The following is a 20339-nucleotide window of genomic DNA, read 5'->3' on the forward strand; positions in this document are numbered from 1 at the left end:
CCAGGATTTCAAATATTACTGCTCTGGGGTGCTTTGGCATAATTTTCCAGAGGACTTAGGAGCATAGCCGTAGAGTGCTTTCTAACAATTACTTTTAACCTTCACCTCTTAAGAAGACAGCATATTTTTATCAGCCATCCAAATTGTAAATAAGTCATTTTACATTACACTTGACAGTATCTGCAAAGTAAATGCTTAAAATTCTTAGGTGGGTGACTCTTCTGGTCTTTTGTCTGTTGGCCTTTTGTCTTTTTCTGTATTATAAAGGTAAATGGAGGAGATTGACCGGTGCTTCTGGTTATTCAGCCAAACTATACTGAGCATGTGCTTGGACGCTAGAATGTGTCCCTGAATGCAACCGGCTTCCTACCCTGCCTTTGTGAGTTCACAATCTAGGGGAGGGTGATGGTAAACAAGTGTGTAGCTAAGTGCTGTGGAGGAAAGGACCAGGTGCAATGATAGAGGGATATCATCGGGGCCCCAATGATCACTCTGCATTTTATATAGATATTGCAGGTCTCCTTTCTATATAGAGGTTATCTTCCCTGTTTTAATCTTAAAGTTCAGGGTTAAAGACTTGGTCTTCTTTCTGTCTTTACAATCGCAGTGTATACCTGGGGCAAAATGGTGAATGATGGATTTATTCCATAATTTATAATCTCTAGAAACAGTAAAGAGCAGAGAGAATTTTGGCCAACCAAGAAAGTGCTGCTTTTCCTGGAGCGTCAGTTGTACGAATAATCAAGTGCCCTTGCTTCCTTAACGTGGGTCTCACATACAGATCACATGACACAGCCAACCAGACCTTTTGAAGCACTGCCTTGGCTTCTAGAACACCATAGTCTCTTGTTTTTCCTCCTGTCGTCCAGTTGGTCCTTCTCAGTCTTCTTCGGTTGCTCCTTCTGTATGTGGTGCAAGGCCTGGGCCTCACCTCTCTCCTCTTGACCTTCAAATGTTAGTCCTTGTCACCTCTGTTTATATTCTTTCGCTCAGGAGCTTGTCTGCCCCTAGGCTTTCTTTATGACACCTGAATGCTGATAACTTCCACATTTCCATGTCTGGGCTTTCCTTCTCTGATCTACATAATCCACTTGAGTTCTCCACTTGGAGATCTAATAGGCACATTGTATTTGATAGGTCCGCAGTGGAATTCTTGATCCCAGCTCCCCACCCTTACCCCCACACCTACCATGTGTTCCCGTTTCAGCAGGGGACTCACCATCCACCCAGTTACCTGGGCCCAGAGCACAGAAGCCAGCCTCATTCCCCTCCCCCTTCCACATCATACCTCCTCCTTCATCTGTCAGCAAGTCACATTGACTCTGTTTCCAGTTTGATTCAAATCCTGCTGTGTTCCCGTGCTGCGGCTCCTGCCCCACGTCTGGATTGCCAGAATGGCCTCTTAACTGTTCTTTCTTCTTTTTCTGTTAGCTCTCTTGCAGCCTGTTTTCCATATAACATCCAGAATGATCTAAAATATAAAAATAAAAACAAAACAAGATTATATCACTCTACTGCTTAAAACCTATCAGAGGCTTATCAGTTTGCTTAGTATCACTCTTTTCATAATTTAAAATGCCCTATAAGCAGAAAAAGGCCAAAAATCCAGAGTCCCCATTTGCTCTCACCTATCAGAGAACAGGTCTCTATAACCCATTAATCCGTTTACAGGGATCACCAAATAGAGCATGAAACCAAATCCCCAGCCATTGCTGCCACCAAGGGAGAATAACATAAATGAACCAAAACCAGCACATGAAATTAGTAGACAGGAAAATTAAAAGTAAAATTAGAAAATCAGTCAGCAGAGTTCTCCTCTCCCCCCTCCCCACCCCCATTCACCTCTGGGAGCCAAGGGCAAAGCTGGGCTGGGGCCTAAGTAGCTTGTGTGAGGTGTACTTCTCAGGTGGTGGAGTTTACCGGGCTCCGTCGGGTGAATCCCTCGTGCATCTTGGTAAGACCTCCAAAACTTAAAAGATAATTTCAGAAAACAGTTAAATCGTGACTCTCACATAGATATATCAAATAAATGTGCTAAAATTACTTAGATTGAGAGTGCAAGTGGGGGGCGGTGAGGGTGGGGTGCAGAGGGAGAGAGAGAATCTCAAGCAGGCTCCGTGTGCAGCATGGAGCCTGACATGGGGCTGGATCTCACGACCCTGAAATCATAACCTGAGCTGAAATCAAGAGTTGGGCGCTTAACCAACTGAGCCACCCAGGCGCCCGGAACGTGTTAAAATTTTTATTTAGCCTGTTAATTAAATGAGGGAACCAGACACAGCTATACCAGATCAAAGGAAAAGTCTAAAAAAGCACACATTTACGTGCAATAAAGTTATGTTGAATTGGGCGTGTGCAAATGGACACAAATCAGCTTTTTCAAAGGACAGAACAGAATTCATGTGCATGTCTGTAGACAGTATTTTGCATTGCTACCGGTTACCTACATTTACAGAGTTGTAAAATAAATTCCGTAAAATCAGAATCCGATCATCTCAAAGGGTGTGCTCTAGATCAGGGATTTGGCAAACTAAACACCAGCACCTGTTTTTACAGTTTCATTAGAACACAGCATACCCTTTTCATGTCTGTATTGTCCTTGGCAGCTTTCTGATTAAAATGGCAGAGCTGAATAGTTGTCACAGAGACCTGATGGCCCACAGACCCTATAATATGTACTGGCCCTTTAAGAAAAAGTTTGCCAACCCCTGCTCTAGACCATGCATAGTTTTCCATGAAAGCACAGTGTTTTCCCTACACTTATTTATCTACTTAAAAAGTTATGTGTTTCCTCATCATAATAATATAAAAATAAAATTTATAAATATAAAACATGGATTTGGGGTCATGTTTTGGCTTTTTCGCTGTACACTTCTAGCACCTAAAGCAGTGCCTGTTACACTGTAGACATTCAATTAATGTGTGTGGAAAAATTAATAAAACAAATACGTGTGAGGGTACTCTGATGACTGCGATTTGGAGAATCTTAGATAATGATTGTCAGCTTTCACGATGGCTGGTTGGCAGTGTTAATATTTAGCTATTATACCAAATTAGAATTTTGCATTTGCCTTTTTCTGCTACAACTACTGAATCACGGAAGTGGAGAACATGGCTCGTAATTTTTATGCGGCAGGATAAGTATCAGTTCCTTTGCTCTGACAGTACGCTCTAATCAGCCAGATCAGAACATCTTGGAGTGATGCAATCTTTGTGTTTGGGAGTGCTGACAGATTTATAAAAGTAATGCCTTGTCCAGAAGATTTAATAGTGATGCTGTTAAGAGGATAAACTCTTTCCTAGAAGAATACAAGAGGAAGATATGAAAGTACAGGCATTTAGCTTTTGTTGGACCCTTTTTGAAATTTGTGCAAAAGTCGGCTTTTCATCTGGGTAACGCAGACTTACCCATTTTAAAGATTGGAAATAATGCCCTCGTTTTTCTCCCTGTGCGTCCCTATGCTTTTAAGCAGGTGTTGCTGGAAGTGCCGTGCGTGTTCCTAAGATGTGGGTTTGAATCTAGACCGTGACTGGTCCAGTTGACCCATTTCAATTCAAAGCTGGTACTGAAATCCCTTTTGTGTCCACTCATTTGATATTTGGAGATTCCCAGATGTGAGATCTCTCTGGCCAACTGGTGTGTGGTGAAATGGCCCTGAATACACCAGTGTCCATGTTCAGTCCTAAAAGTGGCAAGACACATTTTCAGCTAGAATGCCCCATTTAGGCAGAGTGCTGTTAGACACAGTGACAGAAGTAATTTTGTTAGAAATTCCTGTTTCATAATGCCAGTAGCAACATATTCTCTTGATTGAGGGAGGTAGTGCCAGATGCAAAGAAAACTATCCCCCTGGGGAGTTTGCTAGCATACAAAGGATATGCAAGACAGAACATAAACTGGACAAGTAGTTGCTGAATTGGTGTCTCACTAGAGGAATTTTCAGTATGCCGTAAGGGAACGGGGGAAGCTTTTGAAGCACAAAACAGGAGAGAAAGAAGGAAACTTTCCAGTCATCTCGTCCAACTCCTTCATTTATAGCTGAGGACTCAAATGATTTGTTAAAGGTCAGATGACAAGTTGGTGGCAGAGCTGGTTTGAGAGGCATTTCTTCAGTCCGCGTTGCAGAGCGGAAACGGCGAGATTTGGGAAGTAGTCTACCCTGGGTCTGAATACCAGCTTTGTCACTTAGGCATTTTGAGACCTTGAGTGGGTTACTTACCCTGCCTGAGCCCTAGTTTCTTGAACTACGGGAGAGGAGTGCTGTTGGGAGGCAGTTGTGTGGGGTGGGTGTATTTATTCCATCACGTCCCATGGTGCCAGGTGCATGTGGACGTTCAGCTGGTGAAGACTCTTAGCCTTTCTCACAGTAGCAAAACTCAGGGAGGCCAGGGCCAGAGGATACTTGGCATTATGTGGACATGGGCCTTTATGTAGCTTTTGGAAGGAATGTACTTTGAGCAAAACAGAGATACTGAAAAGTTTGTGGTAAAATCGTGTGAACTAGGAAAATGATTTTGGAAATAGGACTTGGTATTGTCCAGTCTCTAACAGATCATATAAAACACAGGTTGAGAAAGAGCAGTTGAATGCCATTAGTTTTGCTGTTAATTATTGAAACAGAAAGCAGTGATGAAATCTGGTTGTTAAAATAGGAAGTCTGATTTTTAAAACCGAAGTCCATTTCTATAATCAGAGCATGCTCTTTATAGAAAATGGCACATAGAGAGAAGCAGGAGAAAACTCTAGCATCTCTCCACCGCCCAAAGACAAATGCATTAACATTCTGCTGTATTTTTTCCATTGTTTTAATCTGAAACATTTTTTATGTGGTATCATACGTTCCTTTTTCCCCAGTTAATTAATATTTCCCGGTGTCATTGTAGACTCTTGGAGATTAGTTAAAAAGTGGGTTTCATGTGTGAACATAAAAGTATTATATAGCTGGGGCACCTGGATGGCTCAATTGGTTGAGCGTCCGACTCTTGATTTTGGTTCAGTTCTGATCTCAAGGCTGTGAGATCAAGTCCCCTGTTGGTCTCTGTGCTCAGCAGGGAGTCTGCTTGTCCCTCTTCCTCTGCCCGTGCGCGTGCTCTCTCTCTCTCTCTCTCAAATAAATAAGTAAGTAAATAAAATCTTCTTTAAAAAAGTAATATATAGCTATTTTTAAAAATGTTTAAATGTCAGAAAAAAGATGGAAAAAACCAGTCATGGTCTCACTAGTCAGAGACATTCTTGCTAATATTTTGTTATATTTTCTTTGCGTTTGGGAATATCTTAGAGGGGCCATTGATGAAATTTATAGCACAATCCCATATTTAAGTTCACTTAGCTTACATAAATATAAATAGAAGTCCTTCAGGGTGCTGGGGGCTAGGGTGGTAGAGCACACAGTGGCAGTTATGTGGTGGCCCTTCCACATGGCAGGCACATGTCCTGGACTGAACTATCGGGGGAAGAGCCTTTCTCAAGTAGGAGAGTTCAGTCCTAAACCCTGAAGGGCCCACTGTATGTGATCAGTTGGTTACCTTTTCTCCTGTGCATGGAGGAAGGTGCTAGATATGTGTCATTCCTGGGAGAACAGAGACAGTAGTCCATTAGTTTTTGTGTTACATGGATGAGATGAGGAATGCCACTAGAAAAAGACTGCTTGGATCTGTTGTTTTCTTCCAAAGCTGTTTCCCCCTCGTATCTCTCTTAGTGTTGCCACACTGAGTGCGATCCTGATTATTTAAGAGATGGGGTTTTTTTGGCATGCCAAGGCCACTAGATGCGAGTCCCCCAGTGTATCTGCCCTGTTCCAACACTGAGGAAAATGTGCTCTTTCACTTTCTGAAGGATATCCCGAAGGGCTTTTCAATTAATGTTGGTTATACTCCATTTAGTCTTACCTGCTTAACTTCAGAGCCTGATCTCTATAAGAGAGAGTAAACCAATGAAGTTGAACTTCAGAAATATTACGTGTAATGGGTGGAGTAGGAGAAGGAATAAGATTTTAAAAATACAGTCAGCAAGTTCAGAAGGGGCAAGAGGGCTGAGCGGCAGCCTTTGTGAGAGAGAGATGTGGGAGTTCTCTCCAGCTGTAAATCCGAGGGGTGAATGTCCAGCAGAATACTGGCATAACGCCATCTGTAAATGGGGTGGAGGACAAGGTGATCCGGTGAAGGGGTGACCTGGGGGCTCTTAACATAGGAATGTTCAATGAGAAACATTTTACAGGCTGAGGGTCAGAGCAAGCTCAGAAGAGAGTTCAGGGGTTGCGTCGTCAGGCACATCTAGGGAAGGCATGTTTTTAGGGTGTATGGGGTGGAGTAAGATCACTGCGTGAGGCAGAGGGAGTGGTGGGGTGTCGGACTGCAGGGGAAGATGTCTGGGGTTGAGAGTACGGGAAAAGCTGTTGGAATGAGGGGGGAGGACGGGACTTTCAGAGCTTCTGTGAGGAAGCAAAAGACAAATTTGAAGAAAAAACACAGTTCATTGTAAACTGAGTTCAGTTTTCAGACCAAAGATGCATATTTTACAGATGCCTTGATTCATAATAATGCAAATGGGACATATGCTTAATTTTGTTTTCCAAGAAAAGCATTTCAGAGACAAAGCTAATAAGCCTTTAAGATCTAGAAGGTGATCTTATAAAAAGTAGAAGACTTAATTTTATGGAGAACAAAAGTGTGAGGCACTTACAGGTTAGTGGAAGAGTAAGATCCAAAGCCTGTGTATTTTCATCACCTTTTCCTGGTGAACAGAAGGAGAGGGATGCAGAGCAGATGCTCCCCACCCCCCCCCTTTTTTTGGTGAGTTTCCTTTCCAACCCAAGCTCACAGCAAACCTGTTGTAATTGAATTTTATTTTATGCATGAAATTGTTTTATAAGGCATGGTGTGCTGTTCGTAATTTGTCAGTTATGTATTCATCACTATGAAATGGGAAGTGTAGGCAGAAGTCAGGTGATTAATCAAGTGTTCGGTCCTAATACAAACAAGTTGTTTGCATCTTTACCAGGGGGAAATGTGGGCTTCCTATTTTAAGCTAAACACTTTCAGGCAGCAACAGAGTATGTGAGGCATTTTTCCCAACAATGGAAATCCTCTCCATTTCCATTTCTGATGACAGCTTATTAGGTCATAAGAATGGCAGACGGACAGAAAGCATTCATGTGCGACACTCAGGAAGCAACTTTCGGAGCATCCCGTCACATTCTCGAAAGTTAATTTCCGTTCTGGCTAGGCGAGAGGCCTGTCATTTTTGTATGGAAATGTTTGATACCCATGTGACATATGCTTTATTACATTAATATGTCAGATGGTATTTGGTTTTGCTTAAATGGTTACCTGTCTGGCATGCACATTTTCTTGAAAATAAATGACAACTTCCTATTCAGGTGCTAGTCACTCAGTTTGAATCACATCTTGACCAAAAGACTTGTCTCCCAACTCTCTGGCTGTTAGGTCATCCTGGTGTTTAGCAGCTTGCTGTCTTCTGGACATCATGCTTCTTCCGGACAAGACGGAGTTGGAAGTAACTCGAGTATTCCCTTGTCCTGTTGGTGTGGTCATGTAGGCAGTGGTGACAGAATAGAGCAGCCACAACCAGGGATTGGTTTTAGCTTCTGAGTATGCCTGATGGCTCAAATCGTGTGGCAGTTTCTTTGGTTAATGTGCGCGTTATGTACTCTGATTTTTTGGGCGTGTTTTCTCCTTAAAAATAGAAGGCAAGTTATACAAATAGGCAAGAATTTGGGGCCTCATTCATTCAAAAGGCTCCACGTATACAGAAAATAGTAAGAAAGTTCTGAGACTCGCACAGTCCTTACTTTGGCTCAGTGTTCTCAAATCCCAAGAAAGTGTGTCCGTCTCCTGATGCTGTGTTCTCGGGAGTGAGCCCTGCAAGGGCAAGACTTTTGTGTGTTTTATGTTGTGGTGTCTGCTGGCTAATAGGCTCTCACAGAATACATGCTGACATGAAGGAATAGATAGTATTGGCACTTCATTCTGAAAATTTTATTATGGAAAATTTTCAAATATGCATAAAAGAGGAGAGAAAGAGAGTGTACCACCATCTACTTACCTCCTTGCTTCATTATTTTCCGTTGTGGGGGGGGGAGGTAGGGTTGGTTTATGTTACTAGCACTTGAAATTGCTCCAGAAGGTGGTGGTTAAAAATTGTTAAATGGAAATGAATATTTGATATTCACTGGCTCATATCTTCAGGCTGTGTGTTGACCTGCGTGAAGAACAGAACATTATTCTTGGGTGGAAACAATCATGTGTAAACAATGGTGAGGCATATTGAAAGAAAGATTAGAGCCGCCTGTCTGTCTCTTGTATGTCTGCACATGGTTGTATCATTCATTCACAATTGACTTTACTTTTTAGAGCAGTTTTAAATTCACAGCCAAATTGAGTGGAAAGTACAGAGAGTTCCCACAAACTCCATACACACATTCACGCACAATGCGCTCTCCTCCATTGTCAACACCCTGTACCAGACTGGTACGTTTGTTACAATGGATAAGCCTACACTGACACACCGTTATTATCTAAAGTTGTTTGGGTTCACTCTTGGTGTTGTACATTCTGTGGGTTTTGACAAATGTACGATGTGTATCCACAGTTACGTATCATACAGAATAGTTTCACTGCCCCAAAAGTCATCTTGTCCTCCAGCCTGAAGCTTCAGAGTTTTAACTCACACACGCAGGTGACAAGACAGTGTGAGCTTTCTGAAACTGAAGTTAGCATCCACCCCACCTTCCATAGCTCTTACCTTTGTGTATGGTACCACTGTTCCTTCCGTTCCCCTATCTCCCTTAGTCTCTGCTGCCAAGGATCACCAGGCTCAAGGACGTACCTCCTGAATATTCCTTATATCTGTCTCCTCCTTCACCACCCACTGCCACTGGCTTAAATGGAGCCCTCCTGACTTTTCCTAATTAATTGTAAGCTGTCCTAGCCTGTTTCCAAAGCCACTCCCCTTTTAAAGCCGAATAATCAGATACACAAACGACTGATCCCATTCCCTTGAATAAAACCCTTTAAAGGCATGCCACTCTACTTAAAATCAAAAACAAAGACTTTAACATGATATACAAGGTTTAGATTTGAGCCCCAGTACCTCCCTGGTTTTGTTTATCTCTTGCCCCTGGAAAACCTAAGCTCTTCTCAATTCACTGCATGTAGAAAGAGCTCCCTGATTCCATCACCCTTCTATCTACCTCTTCACTGGCTAAATCCTACAAGTCCTTCACATTTCAACTCAGACATCAGTACTGACTCGGAGCCTCCCACCTGCGGAAGTGACTTCTCTCTGTGCTCTTTTAAGATCCTGTGTACAAGTCCCTTAGCACACGGACTGTCTGTTCCTTTCCATAACAGTAAGCTGAGAAGCGGCAATGCCCAGATCTGAAAATGTCTTTGATACCTCAGGCTTTAAGGCAGGCACATGAAAGATGCCTACTGAGTATTCGTTTAATGACCCAGTCCCCCCAAAATACTCAAACGAAAAACTAGCCGACACAGACTATGTAGTCAAGCCCATAAAAACAAAAAACTTAAGGTGCTATTTTTCCTCTCCTCACTCCCCCCACCAAACCGCATAGCTTTCCTTTCATTCTGAGCGTAAAGATGTCGTTATGTGTAGGGTTTTTCTTATAAAGCTCTCTTCTTTTTGCAGATAGTTAGGTTTTACATGAAGTTTTTAGAATCTCTCCTGACTTCACTAAAAAAAGATTAATGCTGTATACACAACTGCTTCCCTCCCACCATAGCATAGACCTTGATAAGACCTTTAATATTGTCCTGTGTACGTGACTCCTGTTTATCATCTTGGTGGGAAATATACATACTTAAACTCTAAAATAAACCTTCTACGTAGGGTTGTAGAAAGTTACCGAAACACTTCGTGGTTGGTCACATGTTATTCAATTATGAGTCCATATTGGGTTCTTTACTCTCCTTTGCTCTGCCAGTATAATGTTGTCCTTCGACTTTTTTGAGGGGTATATGGGAAATCTTATTTTGGTTGAATTGGAAATGTCTTTTTCAGGATTTCCTAGTTCCACATGTGGCACTGTGTAGATAAACAGTAACTGCTAAATGGTGGCAAAATATTTTTTGATCCTCTTGGCATAGCACTGTTGGGGTGTATAACCTTGAGAAAAAGTGCACATAGGATTTTAAAACATTTACTCTTCCTTTGTTTCTGCCAAGTTTCCATCCCTGGCTATTTTTAAATATTAACATGCTGTTAGTTTTTACACAGACTTCAGAATAAAGAATTGGAAAGTATAAGAATGTGCTGAAAAATTAAAAATAAATTCTCTTGCCTGCAAGGAAGTGGGATGGAACCAGGAAACTCCTGATGTGGTAACCAGGATAACACACGACAGCCGTGTGTGCGACCCTTGGCAGGACTCAAGTGACAAAACAAGGTCTGGGAGAGTGCTCATTACCAGGTGTGGGACCCAAAAGATAAATATATTTTCATATGGTAAAATTGGCCTCGTGCCTTCAGCACCCCGTGGGGCATGTGTGTGTGCGTGTGTGTGCAGACGGAGCCATCAAGGTTGAGCATTTTTAGCGTGGTGAGGAAATTGGGAGAGGAAGAAGCGGGAAGTGCAGGACATCGACACTGACTCTGGACGTGAGTTCTAGGAAGCCGACCTGGGATTGCAAGGGTAGCATGACCGTAAATATAAAATGGTGACCTGGGTGCAAGGCCAGGTTGTCCGGGAGAGAAGCAGCGGGGGGGGGGGGGGGGGAGGCCCTAAAAGAAGCAGGTGCTTCTGTTTAACTCGCAGTGGACTTTGAAGAAATCAGGGACCATATTAAGATAGTCTTTCCTTTCTCTTGAGAATTTAGAGCATCGTCTATCATTTCATGAAAAGCAGAAAGAAATGTAAAGCTTTTCATTCTACCTTAAATTAGAATTGCTTAGATTAACTATAATACAGTTTTGAATGCTTAAAAGAGAAATTTAAGAGATTTGCTTTATGAAGGAATTTCACGGTTTTGAATAAAATTTTTGCCGTCTTCAGTTGCAGTGGTTCATTTGAGTGTAATCCTGTTCTTAAATTTAGCAAAAATATTTGGTTTTCACTAAGCTTACATGTTCTGAATGCCACCAAGCTCAAAGTCAGTACACCTCCAGGGGATATATATGTCTGGTTTTTAAAAACTAATCACATTAGTGTCCCAGAAGCTTTCTTGACATTCTAGCACCTCAAATAAATACTAATCGTTTCGAAAAGAAAAGGAGTGGAATGCTTTTGTAAGTCTTTTCATTTGGTAAAATCAGGAGACAGGATAGTCTGTCTGTAGGCACGGTCTTTTTGCCTAAGTTTGCCAAAGGGTAATTTCATGATACCAGCTCCTTGCGAAAAGAACTGAAGCGTGTCCCTGTCTTCAGTTTTACTCATCTCTCCAATTTATTTCTGTATGTGTGGTGGGGGGGAGGAGGGCGAGGGAGTGTGATATGTTTTCCTTGCATCTTTCTGATCTCTCCTTCTGTAGCCCAGTGTAGCCTCATTGGCTCCTGGAATATGGTCCCCAGACAACCCTTATTGGGCCCTCTTTCCTAGAAACTCATTTTATACGCCAAATCCAAAAAACAAAGAAAAAAGAAGTGTAAAAATACATGAAAATAAATACTGTAAGCATATGACATTACAAATATTAATCATACAAAGCCAAATGCTTGATGTAGAAACAGCATTAAGAGTTGTTTTGGGAGTGCCTGGGTGGCTCAGTAGGTTAAGTGTCTGGCTCTTGATTTCGGCTCAGGTCGTGATCTCAGAGTCGTGGGATCGAGCCCCATGTTGGGCTCCATGCTGTGGGTGTGGAGCCTGCTTGACATTCTCTTTCTCCCTCTGCCCCTCTCCACCCCCTCCTCTCTCCGTCTCTTAAAAAAAAAAAAAAAAAAGTTGTTTTGGCACACATCACCTGTGCATTCTTGTTAGAAATGTTTAACTGAATCTAATTCTGAGAAACAGCCTGTAAGATGTTGAGACCTCTGCAGATCAGCTGGCCTGAACTCGGAAAGCATAAACATCCTCAAAGGCAGGGGAGCTCTTCTGGATTAAAGGAAACTAAAGAGGCATAGTAACCTAATGCAATGTGTGATCCTTCATTAGATTTTCTAAAATAACAGCTTTTTCAAGGTATAATTCACAAGCCATAAAGTTATAGCCCTTTTAAAGTATACGATTCAGTAGTTTTTAGTGTCTTCAGAGTTTTATGTGGTAAACACCACTATCTAATTCCACGTTTTATCACACCAAAAGGAAGCCCCATAGCAGTCACTCCCGAACCTCTCATTTCCCCCTCCCCACCCCCTGGCAGGCCCTAAGCCACTTCTGCTTCTCTGGATTTGCCTATTCTGAACATTTCACAAAAATGGAGTTGTATACTATGTGGCCTTTTGTGTTTGGCTTTTTGACTTTTCAAGGTTCATCCTTGTTGTGTTATGAGTTGGTACTTCATTCCTTTCTGTTGCTGACTGACATTCCCTTCTATGGGTAGACCACATCTTGTTAATTCTTTCATCAGTTGATGTATGTTGGGGTTGCTTTCACTTTGAAATAAATATTGCCGCTATTAGAAATAATGCTGCTATAAACATTTTGTGTGGACATGTGTTTCCAGTTCTCCTGGGTATATATATACTTAGAATTAGAATTGCTGGATCGTATGACAACTCTATGCTTAACTCTTTGAAGAAGTGCCAAGCTGCTTTCCACAGTGGCTTCGCCATTTTACATTCCCACCAGCAATTGATGAGGGCTCCAATTTCTCCACATTCTCGGCATGGCTTGTTACTTTCCGTTTTTCTGAGTATAGCCATTCGAGTGAGTGTGAAGTGATACCTTATTTTGGTTTAGATTAGCATTTCCTAGTGACTGATGATGTGGAGCAGCTTTTCATATGCTTGTTGGCCATTTTTATATCTTTGGAGAAATTATTCAAATCCTTTGCCAAGTTTTAAATTAGAGTACTTACCTTTTTACTGTTGAGTTGTTACGACTTCTTTATGGATTCTGTCTTTCCTTTATTGTTTTCCTTTCTGGAATGTAAGCTTTTTAAAGGTAGAGATTCTCATTTGTTTTACTCACTGCTGCATCCGCGTCTGACAGTAACTGTTGAATAAATGAATGGTGTTCTTCAGCCGTCTATTCTTATTTCAGAATGAGGCACTAAGATACCAGCTGGAGGCTCTTTGTACGCAGTAGTCTTGTCCACGGCAGTTTTCGTGCTGACTGTTCAGCTAATGACTGTTGGGGGATTATCAGAGATCAGCATCTGCCTTCGGGGGAACTTTCATTTCCTGCAGAGAAGACCCCCCCCCCCCACTTCCTTATGGGAACACTGGGGTTTTAGGCTGGCAGGAGTGGAAGCACAGCAACACATCCGTGGCTTTTGGTACTCTGGAAGATGAGAAAAGGAAGGGGTTGGGGGAGGTCCCGCTTCTGGACACGCAGGCCGCCATTCCCTGTGCTAATTTCAGCCGCACGGTGCAAATCACCTGTGATAGGTATCCTGTCTCTTGCCCTGTTCACTTTCTCCGGAGAATTATCCTCTGGTCTTCTAAAGGGTGGTGGGAACTTAGGTGTTCATCGTCTCTATCACCTCCCCTCCATTCAGGCCCGGTTTCCCAGATGAATGGAGCCCCGAAGTCCTGGGTCTCGAGGGCTCCAGGGAAGAATCTTCTCTCCTTTTTCTGCAGACTCCTGCCTTTCACCATGTTAAATCCCTCAACTGCTGCATTTTCTTCTTTTGTTCTTTTCGTCTTTGGAGGTTAATACCTTTTTATATTGATGGACTATGAATTTCGAGTAGGCTTGGGAGGGAGAAGAGATAAAAACATACAGTTAGTGTGCCTTTATTAACTGAAATCTCAGTGGTGGTTACGGTTGTTTTAATTTTGTATTTAGATGTTTGCTTGAGGCATCCCGTCTCCCCCAGAACCTGGAGTATAGGCATTCCATCTTGTGCTTATTTGAGCTCACAGAGCCTTGCATAGATTAACTATGGTTTGATTGGATCATCGTGAGACAGTGGCAGGAGCATTTTTTCCGCTTGGTCTTATTTTCTTATCATTTCATTTCAGTGTCTAAAACTGCTTTTTCAAAAACCAAATCAAAATTGAAATCATGGTCGATAGTAATTTCACTCCTTTTTGAAATAAACCTTTTAAAATGTTGAAATTAAATTGCGCCTTTGCTAATCTGATTTTTAGGAATGAGAGAACAAAGTGCTAGGAGTACCTTTAAATGACTCACAGTTACTCACGCAAATGCATGTGAACTTGGGTGTGCAATTAGGCAGCTCATCACGTTGCAGATGCAATTACACGCCTAAGTGCATGGCCACTCCCTCGGCTCACCCAGCTGCGTCTCTTGTTTCAGGCTTGTGATCGGTTATTATTAAGCCCCAGCTGTCAGAATTTGAAAGTACATGCTGGTGCTCGTGGTGCTTTTCAACCAATAAGGGAGGAGAAGTTCGAAAGGAAATTTTCCTTTGGGTGTATGTATTGAACAGTTGGTCTTAGTTGGCAAAATCCCATTCTGCCACTAGAGATACAGGCTATATGCAGTGAGAAAAATTAATCATCATCATAGTGGTCAGTGATGTTTACAGTATAATATACCTCCATTATCTTCAGTCTGCAGTTCTGAAATCCAGAAAGCCCTGAAATTGTTTTAATAATTCATTGGTGGGAAAACCTGACTTGACTTGCTTCATTGAGACTCAGACCTGCCATGTAGTGATGAAGCTCTTTTCAGTCTCTACTTATCCCAAATCGCTGGTGTGAATGTGTGTAGGCTTGTGCTGCGGAGATAGTAACATGTTTGAGTATGGACCACTGACCAGACCTCACCAAAGATTTTATATAATACGTTGCCTTCATAAAATGCACAAAAAATCTGAGTTTCAAGTTCTTTCTGGGCCCAGTAGTTTCTGGTAAAGAGTTATGGCCTCATGGTAAGAATAACAGATTTCTGGCTGGATGTGACTTAATTCTTCAGGGGGATGAAACTCCCCCCCCCCCTTAGAGTCGGTTTACTACTGTGATGATTACTTTTGCTGCTCTTGATACTGTTTTTATTATTGCTCTAGTTCCAGAAGTAGATATTTATATCTACTTTAGAATGTCCTGAAAATAGTTCTGTAACAGAATAATAGATAATTTACTTGGTTGCTAGATAGTAAAATAATTTTATATTCTCGCCGTCCATTGTTGCTTGTAAGTGTAGTTCTTATCCAGCGGTGTCATTATAACGTCAAGTTTAAGTTGAGTTTCGAGGAGTAGAAGATCACTAAAGGGTAAATCGATAATTCTTCTAGCCAAGCATCTTCTGTATAATTAATAATGAGTAAAATATACATTAATTTTGCTAGCATTAAATTCTAAATATTTAGTGTGGCAATTAAGTTTCGAATTTTCAAGGCCTAGTGCAGATGTCTCCTTAAAAGCTGTTTTGGCTGCCCGGCACCATTTTAAAATCTGTCTGCTATGACGCTAGTCACATTTATATCGTACTTCATTGTTTTCTAAACTCTTTTTACATATATTTGACATTTGGCACTTAGCTTTTGATAAATGCTTAGTGAACCTTTTGAATGAATCAATGAAGCTGAGGAAATTAGGAATCAGATAGATACCACAGAAGTATCATTATATGTGAATCTCCTTTCCTGTTGGGTTTCGTTTTGCTACCTGTTTTTGTAAAGTGGAACTTGATAAGCCTGGAACTCAGTAAATACTTGATGAATAAAAATTGAATTAAAATCTACTTCCTGATATTTAATGGAGCTAGTTTTATTCCCCAAACTTAAGGGAATATACTCAGGTCATTTCTCCATGTGATGTTATGCTCTCTTATATTGTCATGGTTCTCTCTCCAGTTATCATTAAAAAGATATCCTACTTCACACTATGCCACAATGCATTCTGAAAATTTTATAAGAGAATATTTTTACAAGTGAACCGTTTGTACTTGAATACATTATATACTTCTGTGCGTGCTAGTATCAGTTGAAGTTTCCCAGCTTACAAACCCATTTTCGTTCAAAGTTATTTATTGTCTGTTGATAGAGTTCTACCAAATGGAGTAATTAAGAATTTTCTTAGTTGCTAAAGTTTTTTTTAAGGTACTAAAAATTCAAGATAATAATTTCAGGGAAATACAAATCATAACCACAATGAGATAGTACCTCACACCTGTCAGAGTGGCTAAAATTAACAACAGAGGGAACAACAGGTGTTGGCAAGGATGTGAAGAAAGGGGAACCCTCTTACACGTTGGTGGGAATGCAAACTGGTGCAGCCACTCTGGAAAACAGTATGGAATTGCCTCAAAAAAGTTAAAAATAGAACCACCCTGGGATCCAGCAATTGTACTACTAGTTATTTACCCAGAGGATACAAAAGTACTGATTTGAAGGGACACATGCACCCCGATGTTAAAAGCAGCATTACCAACAATAGCCAGTTATGGAAAGAGCTCATATGTCCATCAACTGATGAATGGATAAAGAGGTGTGGTGCATGTATATTCACAATGGAATATTATTACTTAGCCATCAAAAAGAATGAAGTCTTGCCATTTGCAACAACACGGATGAGCTAGAGTGTATTATGGGAAGCAAAATGTCAGTCAGAAAAAGACAAATACCATAGGATTTCACTCATATGTGGAATATAAGAAACAAAACAGGTGAACATGGGGCGGGGGAAAGAGAGAGGCAAACCAAGAAACACACTTACCTACAGCGAACAAACTGATGGTTACCAGAGAGGAGGGTGGTGGAGCAGGGGAGATGGGCCAGATGTGTGATGGATTGAGGAGGGAGTGCCCTTGTCATGATGAGCACCGGGTGATGTATGAAGTGTTGAATTACTATATCATACACCTGAAACTAACATTACGCTGTATGTTAACTAACTGGAATTTAAATAAAAACTTGAAATAAAAAATAATAATTTCAAATTTAACTGTTTTAGGTTATCGGTTATTTTCATATATTAATGGTAGGAAGATAATGAGATTATTCGGTTGTGTTCAGTAGCATTATAAGTAAATGGAAGAAATGATGAGATTTATACCGACTTAGTGGTTTGGTTCTTTGTCTCTAATAATACAAATAATACCTCACTGTTGCTATTTTAACTGTCCGTGATCTGTTAAAAGCCATCCCTTTAGTAAATCTCAGTCTTTATCTCTGCCCCAGCCCAGCTCTGGCTGTGGCACAGTGGTTTCAAAAGTAGAGTGGTGGGAGGGCCATCCTCTTCTGTGGACTCCAGGAGAATTTTAATATTCATGCTCTTTTCTCCCCATTCTGTCATTTCTGTCCACTACTGGAATATACGAGAACTTTGGGTCTTAAAATTAAGCCTGTATAAGTAACGTCTTAAAGGTAGTTTGTAGCCATAGAGGCAGATGATCTCGGGCACATAGCATGTGTTTTCATGTATTTTAAAATTGGTTCCTCTGTTCAAGTGGATGAGAGCAAGCAGGTACTTGGCTGCATTGGAGTTGAGGCCTTCCCCGGGCAATGTGATAAAGCTTCTTTCCCATTTGGGAGGACCACCTGTTTCCATCTAGATTGGTTGGTATGATGGTCATTAAAGTTGCCGAAGGGCCCACGGGATCCCTTCATAGCAGGTGGTTGAATCAGTTTCCAGTTCACTGCTGTGCTGACCTGTGGCTTCAGGAAATTCTTATAAATTAAAAGTAGAAGTTCATTAATAGATAATAGAAGTTTAAAATAGAACAGTCTCCACTAATTTTCCGAAACAAACAAAACTCCTAAGGTACATAAAAATGTAGATAAAGGAACAATACTCAGTTGTGGCTGAAGTACAGAATATAGCAATATAATGATGATACAGGAAACCTAGGAGTTTTCGATAGAGTAGTAATCGTATTCCAGTGGTTAGAAAGGATGCTTTCTTCAAGTTGTAAAGCCTGGAATTTAGGAAGTAAATTAACATATTTTTAAGGACTAATTGAAGGTTTAACATATTTTATGAGTGAGGACAACAAGGACTTTTTACACATTAATTAATGTTGTGGTCATTATAGGTACCTCAGAGAGCTGTGCGTGGGGTTACACCCTCCTCATTGGTTAAGCCGACCACCGCTTTTGCAACCTTGGAGGAAAGCTGGAATGTAGATAAAACCTGCAGTTTAATGCCAGTTCAATCAGTAATTTCGACTTTGTTATGGTTGTTCTGATGTTTCTTTTTTTTCCCTGAAGAGGAACTAGGGAAATGTGATTAATAAAATCAACCCACTAGATTTCATTTTGTTTTTGATGGAAATATTTCCTCCTGTAAAATTTAATGGCCATGAATTTGATTGCGGAGTTTATTTACCGTAACCAGACCTGTCCCCTGAGAGGCAGTTTAAAACAATTCCATTAGAATCCAGTTAACTAATCAAGACGAATGTTGTGGAACATTGTAAAAAAGGACTTCTGGAAAAGTCCGTTCGGATCCGGCCTGATATTTTGACATTCCTGCTCTTCGCCCCCAAGAAAAGTCAGTAAACATAGTATAATCTTCTTCTTGTCTTTGAGGCCAGTGGTTTATCGCTGATTGAAGGTTTTTCAAAGTGAAACTGCCTCATTACGAGGTCTTTTGGTCCCCATCGCCCCCTCGCCTGTCCCCCTCGCCCAGGAGGCAGAATGGTCTGACTTTCACCATAAAGTGTTCTCATATCCAGTAGTTTTATGGGGAGGTATTTGGTGCACCAGAACCTTTACTTCAAAATAATTGCATAGATGATGTTTATATGAAACTTCTTGCTAGGACTCCTTTTATGCTCTTTAAGCATGGTTTTTAAAATTTTTTTATTTTTTATTTTTGTATTTTTTATTTGAGAGAGACAGATAGTGACGGAGAAAGCAAGAGTGAGTGCAAGCAGGGAGGAGAGGGAGAAAAAAGCCTGCTCCTGTTGAGCAGGGAGCCCGACGTGGGTCTCGATCGGGGGACCCTGGGATCATGACCTGAGCCGAAGGCAGACGCTTAACCGACTGAGCCACCCAGGTGCCCCTAAGCATGGTTTTTCATGTTCCTGAGTGCCATAGGCTTTGGAGTCAGGGGGCGGGGGGATCACCCCTTCTAATCAGGCACAATAATACTGCATTAATATGGCCATGTCTGACATTTACCTGTTTTTGATGGGAGATGGTGTTTGGCACCTTTTTTCTTTGTTACAACTCTCTTCCTCCCACCTCCCTTCCCCAAAAGGTTTAAGCTAGATTTAATAATTTCCATTATGATTTTTGTTTTTCTCCTGTTTGATTACTATCACAATAGACAGGGAAGCAGTCATGGGAAGTTCCATTTTGTCAGAGCCCGGGCTGTTCCTTGTGAAAGCCTGCAGTTCAGGGAGGCTTTCGGCCACATGGCCCTCCTGCTGAGCAGCATTGCTTCCTCTGGAATAAGCTTTGACCTCGGTGGGTGAGACCTGGAAGAGATGTGTATCAACAGCAAAAAAGTAAAAAGCAGCCACGGTATTTTATGGAAGTAGTTGGATTACAGACTGCACTCTTCCTATTTTATTAGTCATAAATTCTGTTCAGCTTTTATTTTTCACTAACTTGGGGGTCCTGGCGACCTTTTAGCTCAAGTCTGAAGGATTCTATATACAGAATTTTAATTTTTAATGAATTAAATGAAGTGGACCACGTAAGCATATAATTATCAAGTAATTAGTTGAAAACCCCTAAAAAGAAGGTGATTCTCATTTTAGACTTCCGTTTGTCACGAATAGCAAATTAAAAAAAAAAAATCTTTTATACCAAATGTGCTTTTATAGATTTTAGTAATCTTTTGAAGAAAAGAGGTGATAGATAAATGGATGTTGTTTTAAGTACCTGAATTATTTATTTGTATTTTGATAGTGCTAATGTAAGAATATTCATTAATATCTTTGCATCCCAGACAGATTTTTCCTTTGCAGGCCTAAATTTTTCCTACTTTATTTTCTTCCATTATATACTTGTTGATCATGCATATTGCAGTTATTTTTTGATACTTCTGATAGGAACAAGGATTTTTAAACTATATTTAAGAAAATCTGGTGTAAAATAACTAACTCTTAGTTGATGTGGTGAGAATGTACTGACCTTTCGTGTGTGCTGACCTTTTGATCAACACCGGTAGGTTTTGGGTCCTGCTCCCAGGTGGTGTTCGTTCCTGGACAACTTGACAGAAGAATTAGAAGAGAATCCTGAAAGCACGGTTTACGATGATTACAAATTTGTCACCAAGAAAGACCTTGAAAATTTAGGTAAAAAAAATTGTAAAATTTTAAAAAGTTATTTGGGGGTTGAGT

The 20339-nt window shown here is 40.9% G+C and overlaps 1 protein-coding gene across 2 annotated transcripts in view; it reads left to right on the forward strand.

The window, feature by feature from the left end:
* Positions 1-20339, forward strand: part of NOL10 (nucleolar protein 10) — an 84448-nt gene that overhangs the window by 37847 nt on the left and 26262 nt on the right. For both annotated transcript variants that reach the window (XM_026518826.4, XM_026518836.4), the window contains one exon: positions 20168-20294. In XM_026518826.4, coding sequence (XP_026374611.2) covers positions 20168-20294 — 127 coding nt within the window. The remainder of the gene's footprint in view (positions 1-20167; positions 20295-20339) is intronic.

The sequence above is a fragment of the Ursus arctos genome, unplaced genomic scaffold, assembly GCF_023065955.2.
Source record: "Ursus arctos isolate Adak ecotype North America unplaced genomic scaffold, UrsArc2.0 scaffold_8, whole genome shotgun sequence".
NCBI lineage: Eukaryota > Metazoa > Chordata > Mammalia > Carnivora > Ursidae > Ursus > Ursus arctos.